Genomic DNA, 7,210 nt, shown 5'->3' with positions numbered 1-7,210 from the left:
TATAGACATCAAGCAATGAAGAATTTTAGATAAACCAAATTTACTTTTATTTTCAAAATTATGATAATATTTTTGGTTAATATTTTTTAATATTGACATTTTTGTATATTTTAAAACTGTAATTATTTTACAGCTATATACTATTGTTATTATCAAATTTACATAAACAAAAGGAGATGCTATGGGAGAAAAAAACCTAACTGATGAACAAAAAAAATTTTTAGAAGAATGTGAAGAGGAATTTAAAGATCGATACACTGAGAAAGATATAGAATTTATGAAAATTAAAAATATGGAATTAAAAAAGCCACCCATTGCTGACCCCTGGTATCCTAGAAATAAGAGATATAACAATGATAGGGATGAAAGATATCGACATCGTGGTAGACATTATTCTAATCATCGCTATAAACCTTATCACAGATCATGATTATTGAAGTTATAAATAAATTCCTGCAAATATCTGTTCTATAAATTTCTACAACTGACTGTAATCATTTATTGGATAATAAAATATTTAAGCACATAGTTGTTTACAATAATATAACGATATAAGTTTAATGATATAAATAATAGAAGTTAGTACATAATTTCTTCATAAAAACATTAGTACTTCTTTTTACATTGTAATATAATTTTTGTTAATTATTGTACAATTTAATTTTTAGGACAGACTAATTTGATGCATGTTTCTTAAAATAATCCACAATAAAATTAGGTAGTTTATAGTTGAACCAAATGAACATTTTATTCCAATTACATATACTGCACACTTTTATATTAAATTTTACTTTTTAATTTAAATGCTGTCTTTGATGGAGTGAAATTAAATTTGACATCATATAATCATGATGACCTGATTTCAATGAATACTGAAATAAAAGAAAAATAGAAATGAACTATTTCTTTTTAAAAAATAACCTATTTGAGATATAATTTAAAAAGTTATTTGCCATAAAAGTCACGAGATAGATGTCAAATTGTTAGAAACTTCTCATGATGTATAATCTAATTCAATAAATAATTTTAATTATCCAATCATCAATTTTTCTATTGTGAAATGATAAAACATTTAACATACATACTTATAACGCAGGACTAATGCAATATGACTACAAAATACATATTTGCATAACACGTACGTACAAACATAGGTACATATTTACAAGATGAAGATGAAATATTATACAGCTAAGAATGTAGCACTTATGTAGCAATATAAATTTATATATATATATATACTATATGTTCATATATGTATACATGTATTAAATGAGACAATCAGCTGTTTTATTAGTAGATTTGAAACACGTGTTCTTTTTGTCTTCAACCAATATCATTAAACGTAATTGAACAAAGAAGAGAGACATATAGTATGTCACGAGTTAACTATCCATTTTTAGAGATATATATGTGGAATTGAAGCAAAGGTTGATAGTTAGAAAATAGTCACTTCGAAACGTGATTAGCGATTAATATTCATATGTAAATGAAACGCGTATGCTCCACAATCCATAATAATAAGTGAATCAATTGAGAGTTCGTTTGCATTCGTCTATGCATTAATCTAACTTGTTGTAGCAATACATTGTTTGGTATATGAGAGAGGACATGAATAAATTCGACAAACACTTGCGATGACGTAGGACAAACTTTTTTTGAGCCTAAAGTGATGAATTTAGCCTGTTTGTAATATTCTCAAGTGACATGCGTGTGCGCAAATTTTTAAAAGGAAGTAGCACGCGCAAAATCCTGTGTTCTACTATCTTTTATTTTTGATATATCGAAAATGTTCATTTAAAATGCGATAATAAAAGCATAATTTAGTAGTTCAGTTATTCATTGAATAGAGTAAGTAACATTTCTTGTTCTTTATGTATTTTTGAGAGCGTAAATCATTTCATATCCATAAAATATTTTTAAATACCTTTTCGATATGATGAAATTAGAATGTTTAAAAAGAATGTCACAATGTTTTTTTTTTATAACAAGTATTTTCTAATATAAATATAAATGATATAAATGCGATTTATTTGTTTTTGACAAAAGTTTAATGATGCGAGAGGGAACATATGTATTATCTTTAACAATAAAATATATATTTAAAATTATATATTATCATTTCTTAGGTTTGTAACATTATTATTGAAGTCAGCTAACATTAAAAAGATTGTGAGAAATTAATATTTATATTTATACTAAATTTATAATTGTAAAAAGAGAGTGTGCTTCATTGTTTTATGCAAATTCTATATGATTTTTAATGGAGTGGTGTAGGAAATTACTTCACAAAAGGTATTACATAAAAGTACATTAATTCTGAAATATTTAATTACTTTGATATATTTATATATTAATATTTTATTTTGGTAGAAATATTATTCCTGTGGATGACGAGTTGGAAACTGTTGATGAAAGAAAAGAACGATGGAGAAGCATTTATGCAATTTATTTTACTATGTTTCTTATGTCGCTTGGATTCAGTATTATACTCACAGGAGTATGGCCATATCTTGATAAAGTAAGTATAATAAAGATATAATAAAGATGAACTTTGATATGTAAAATATTATTATGGATTAATGTTGTAGTTGGATAAAGATGCTGGTAAAGAGTTCATGGGATATGTAGTTGCAGCAAATCCTTTGGGACAAATGTTATTCTCTCCTTTAGTAGGTTGGTGGGGAGATAGAAGGGGATCTATAAGACTTCCACTTTTATCAACATTAGCTCTATTTACATTTGCATCAGGATTATATAGTGTCCTTGAGATTGTACCAGGTGATCAAAAAATTTACATGATAGCTGCTAGATTCTTGGTTGGAGTTAGCTCTGGTTAGCAGTTTATTTAATTTTAATATTATCAGTTAAAAAAGAATTGTTGATATTTATTTATATAATATGATGTTTTTAGCTAATATCGCAGTAGCTCGATCTTATCTCTCAGCAGCTACAAAATTTGTAGAAAGGACACATGCTGTTTCAATGGTGTCTCTAGCTCAGGTAATGTGATTTTACGTTTCCTTATATGTGTTAATAGAATTTTATATACAGCTTGTTTTAAAATGTGTTAGGTGTTAGGATTTGTAGTAGGTCCTGGTTTGCAAGCTGCAGTTACACCTCTTGGAGAAAAGGGCGTATATTTTATAAATGTACCTATTAATATGTATACTATGACTGGTTGGATAAATGTTATAATGGGAATCCTTAATTTTGTTTTATTCCTTCCATGGAATTTCACAGAACATCGAATTGCTATTCGCGAAGCAATGAGAAATGAAGGAAAACAAACTGGTAAATTTATTTAAATTAAATAATACTCTAATTAAATAGACATGTTAATATTTTATTGAAAAATTCATCTATTAATTACAGAAGAAGAAACCCTGAAGTCTATAAAACCAGATATTCTGGCAGCAGTGACTTTAATATGTGCCTTTTTTGTTTTAGTATTTAATTTTGTCCTCCTTGAAACGTAAGTACAATTTCAAAATATAAAATCTTTTTATGTCATATTTTATACTCTTTTATTTCTTTATAGACTTGGTACTTCTTTAACTATGGATCAATTTGCATGGTCGAAAACGGAATCTCTATATTATATGGGTCTACTAATGAGTATTGGTGCTATTATGTCATGCATTACATTTGTTATGATCGAACCTTTATGCAAAAGGTATCAACTTTTTGTGGAGATATGTTGCAGGAAAATGACTCCTTATTTATTTCTTAAATATTTTCAGATTTAATGAACGTAAGGTAATGTTGTGGGGTGGATTTTTGTTTATGGTAATAGGAAGAATATTATATATTCCATGGGGACCAGACCCTCCGAAAATTGCTGATTACGGACGTATGTACAGAAATAAACAGAGCATCTCATTTATATTGTATATAATATTTAAATCTAGAGACATTAAAATTATTTTATTTTACAGCATTTAACAACATTACAAAAGATGCTGATGGTATAGACATCGTAGGATGTCCACATACTCAAGAATGGTGTACCTATACACCGCAACTTACCGTCACACAGTTTTTCATTGGGTACGGATTCACTACTATAGGATATCCATTAGGTGTCACTTTAATACAAACTATCTTCAGTAAAGTATTGGGTCCTCGTCCTCAAGGAGTTTGGATGGGATTTATGACAGGTGCTGGATGTGCTTCTCGTGTGTTAGGTCCAATATTTGTTAGTGTAATTTATACTCGTTTTGGAACATATCATACGTTTGGTGTTACTGGTTTAATATTGATAGTATGTATGATATGGTTACAAATTGTAAACGAACGGTTGGTTCCGCCAAAAGTAACAATTCCATCAAAAGACGCGGAAATTCCATTAGTTCACTTTAAATCTAATGATGCTCAAGGATCGAATGATTCACATAAAAATAACAAAAGTGAGGGATGTGATAAAGTGTAGTGAGTACTACACTCTAAGTTCGATTTTATTTTTTTCGAGCTTATATACATAACATATGGCTGCCATTAAGAGTTTAATATAAATGCAATTATGATATTACGAAATGCAAGTATATTTTTTATGGATATTTACAGGTTTTTTAAAATACATATTTTATATACATAAATATGTACGTAACAATGAAAGAATATAACCAGGGTCGTGTAGTTTTTAGAATAATATAATGTAAGTAATTGTTCAGTTTTAGAGTCAATCTCATAAAGTAAAATTACAAAATGAAAATGATATATAATACAATATGATAAAAAAAAAAAAGAATTCTACAACACTTATTACGATTTTATGATATGATTCAATACATGAAAATTATACAAGTATACACACGTCAGTATATTTTTTATGGAAAAATTTGTTTAAAAATATTGTGTATAGTTTTTAAATTTATATGAATATACCTGTCATAATAACATAGAAAGACTGATATTTAGCTCAATTTATATATAAATAAGGGGGCAATTAAATTTAACAGTTACAAATGTTTTTCACAGAATAATCTGGATTTGTAAGTACTTACCATAAATAATTGAATGATGTTTTATACTACAGTTGAATAAACTCAGTGAGTATTATGAATGAAAAAAGTTGGATAAGGTTACAAAATAAAAAAAAAAAGATAAATTTTTGCATTAAAATAATTGTAGTTAGTGAAGTACGTTTTACTAAAATGTATATATATTTGCTAAAATAATGATATAAAACAACGTGTGCAATAAAGGATGCGCCTAAAGCAATATGTGTTTGTATTTGAAGAAATGTATCAATTACTGTTTTATAAAAATAAATATAAAAAACTAATTAAAATCTTAAGAATCGTGCTGATTTATTTGTATATCTTATTGATGGTAAAAATTATTTAATTATCGTCGCGAAAATTCAGTGTCTTACAACTGGTTGATACAAGTATTATAAAAATCAAAAATAAATTTCTAAGAAAAGTTAAAAACATTACTATAAATACATACATTTTGCAAACACTTTTATACACTTTGCACGAATGCATGTTTTTATAGTAGTCAAACTATTTTAAGTTATAAAAAAAGCATTAACACATACCCTTAGAATTATGTGATAGAAATGCTTGATGTTTCATAGTATAAATAACACTTATAAATATAATTAGTCTTTTTTCTTTGGCTTCTTGGGATTACGTGATCGCGACTTAGCTTTACAAAGGGGACAGATTGGTGCATTTCTATGAATTTGTTGGTGACATGATAAACATGATTTCATAGGGGGTGGTTGTTGCCTAAAAGCAAAGACACAAAACATAAAAGCTAATATACTACTATATATAGTATATTTTAATGTATCATAACATATAGAGCACTTTTGTTATTTGTCACTGTCAATAAAATTTTTATAAAGTTAAATATATTGGATACAACTAACTTAGTTGGCTAATGTGACTTATGTATTATATAGAAATATAATATAAAATTGCGATATACCAGTGGTACCTGAATGTTGGAGCAGGTGGGCCTGGGGCTGGTGGCAATGGTCTTGGTTCTGGCTTACTTGGACCTTGAAGAGGTTGAGGAGCAAGGAAAGGTGTGGAACCACCTGGGTGACCAGGATGATGCAGAGTAAGAGGGGGTAATAAATCTTCTCCTCTTACTTCGACCCTCCATTCTGCTTTTTGCATTGGACGGTCAAAGTAGCTATGAACAAACAATCTTTGTTATAATAATTATAATAGTTTAATAATTCAATTCAAGACAGTTTATATTTATTTCACATTTCAACTTACTCTGGCGAAATAAGATCAGATTCTGTTTCATATAATTCTGGTAACCTTTCCAATCCTAAAAATTCCCTACGCATACGATCAATATCATGTTTTAGAGGTTGATAATCGTTATTATGGATTAATTTTGCTGTCTCTCTTGCTTTATTTCTAGCTTCTTCTGCTTGTTTAATAACAGCTTCCATCTACCATAGTTACATAAATAATTATACCTATAATCTAGAACCAAGATATTAGATCATTCATCATACCGCATTTATATCCGCATGTATTTGACGTAATTCTTCGACATGTGCCATTTTTTCTTGCATAAGAAGATCCATTTCTTGTTTATATTCCAGCAGACATTTTTCTTCTTGTTCAGTTTGTTCTACTTCTTGCAAGATTCTCTGCTTCATCTTTTCCAGTTGGAGTGTTTTCGACCTAACAAAGTACACAAAATATTTAGAAGTTTTGTTTTAGAAAAAAATAAATTGAATCATATTACAGTTCACTATAGTGACGTTGCACAAAGGCACGTTAAACTTTTCGGATTGTTCAAAACATTTCATCGTGTTTAAAGAAAGACTTTGTATATGCAAATTCGTATATGTACTTGATGTCTTTCAGTGCTTCCAGTTTTGCGAAAATGACTGTAGTTTCGGTGGCTGACATTGTTAAATGCTTCCCGATACTTTTGTTTAGACAAGCCTGTCAAACGAAAGATAGCTTGTTTATCAAATAAATGCAGCGAGTTCAGAAGCCAAATTCCTTTTGTCAAGGCATTACGGGCGAGATATTTAAGATATAATTATAGAAATTCTATATGCACAGAACTTTCATTGAGAAACGAACGAAATCGTCGGACTTGTAATTATGTATTTTCCAGAATTAACTAATTTCATTGACATTCAACACAACGAATATAATTCATACCATAAATTACAATGACAGGCATCTCTTGATAGATCAGAAACAACAAATTCCAAGATGCA

The 7,210-nt window shown here is 28.3% G+C and overlaps 2 protein-coding genes and 1 long non-coding RNA gene across 7 annotated transcripts; 1 reads left to right on the top strand and 2 right to left on the bottom strand.

Annotated features, from left to right (window-relative positions):
* Positions 1 to 462: 462 nt before the first annotated feature.
* LOC126928978 (uncharacterized) lies at positions 463 to 1,218 on the bottom strand. Its single transcript, XR_007717020.1, has 2 exons — positions 1,086 to 1,218; positions 463 to 872 (listed from the first exon to the last, which is right to left on the bottom strand). It is a non-coding gene; the product is annotated as an uncharacterized LOC126928978 (long non-coding RNA).
* On the top strand, positions 1,094 to 4,750 carry LOC126928930 (major facilitator superfamily domain-containing protein 8). Of its 2 annotated transcripts, none has more exons than XM_050744843.1 (10): positions 1,094 to 1,851; positions 2,130 to 2,295; positions 2,374 to 2,521; positions 2,592 to 2,781; positions 2,915 to 3,003; positions 3,075 to 3,294; positions 3,376 to 3,475; positions 3,542 to 3,676; positions 3,744 to 3,853; positions 3,939 to 4,750. In XM_050744843.1, the coding sequence occupies exons 2-10, from the start codon at positions 2,264 to 2,266 to the stop codon at positions 4,430 to 4,432; spliced, it is 1,518 nt and encodes a 505-aa protein (XP_050600800.1). In that variant the 5' UTR covers positions 1,094 to 1,851; positions 2,130 to 2,263; the 3' UTR covers positions 4,433 to 4,750. The 2 variants fall into 2 exon arrangements, with proteins under 2 accessions (XP_050600800.1, XP_050600799.1); XM_050744842.1 differs by having other exon boundaries at positions 2,592 to 2,835.
* Positions 4,751 to 5,287: 537 nt separating this feature from the next.
* Positions 5,288 to 7,210, bottom strand: LOC126928954 (zinc finger C4H2 domain-containing protein). Of its 4 annotated transcripts, none has more exons than XM_050744904.1 (5): positions 6,832 to 7,210; positions 6,488 to 6,659; positions 6,240 to 6,421; positions 5,941 to 6,165; positions 5,288 to 5,738 (listed from the first exon to the last, which is right to left on the bottom strand). In XM_050744904.1, exons 1-5 carry the CDS (start codon positions 6,888 to 6,890, stop codon positions 5,609 to 5,611), a joined length of 768 nt encoding a protein of 255 aa, XP_050600861.1. In that variant the 5' UTR covers positions 6,891 to 7,210; the 3' UTR covers positions 5,288 to 5,608. The 4 variants fall into 4 exon arrangements, with proteins under 4 accessions (XP_050600861.1, XP_050600862.1, XP_050600863.1 ...); XM_050744905.1 differs by having other exon boundaries at positions 5,950 to 6,165; positions 6,832 to 7,207; XM_050744906.1 differs by having other exon boundaries at positions 5,941 to 6,150; positions 6,832 to 7,197.

This window comes from Bombus affinis, chromosome 2, assembly GCF_024516045.1.
Source record: "Bombus affinis isolate iyBomAffi1 chromosome 2, iyBomAffi1.2, whole genome shotgun sequence".
Lineage (NCBI taxonomy): Eukaryota > Metazoa > Arthropoda > Insecta > Hymenoptera > Apidae > Bombus > Bombus affinis.
Note: the sequence above shows the minus strand (reverse complement) of the source record. Positions and strands in the feature narration are given on the sequence as shown.

What these genes read in the sequence shown, in the direction of transcription:
- LOC126928930 (XM_050744842.1), top strand. Translation starts at nt 2,264, where the DNA reads ATGGAGTGGTGTAGGAAATTACTTCACAAAAG. An exon ending in AATTTTGTCCTCCTTGAAAC is followed by an intron (nt 3,476 to 3,541) that starts GTAAGTACAATT and finishes ATTTCTTTATAG; the next exon opens with ACTTGGTACTTCTTTAACTA. An exon ending in ATCGAACCTTTATGCAAAAG is followed by an intron (nt 3,677 to 3,743) that starts GTATCAACTTTT and finishes AAATATTTTCAG; the next exon opens with ATTTAATGAACGTAAGGTAA.
- LOC126928954 (XM_050744904.1), bottom strand. Translation starts at nt 6,890, where the DNA reads ATGTCAGCCACCGAAACTACAGTCATTTTCGCAAAACTGGAAGCACTG. An exon ending in TACATGCGGATATAAATGCG is followed by an intron (nt 6,422 to 6,487) that starts GTATGATGAATG and finishes TAACTATGGTAG; the next exon opens with ATGGAAGCTGTTATTAAACA. An exon ending in CCAACATTCAGGTACCACTG is followed by an intron (nt 5,739 to 5,940) that starts GTATATCGCAAT and finishes CTTTGCTTTTAG; the next exon opens with GCAACAACCACCCCCTATGA.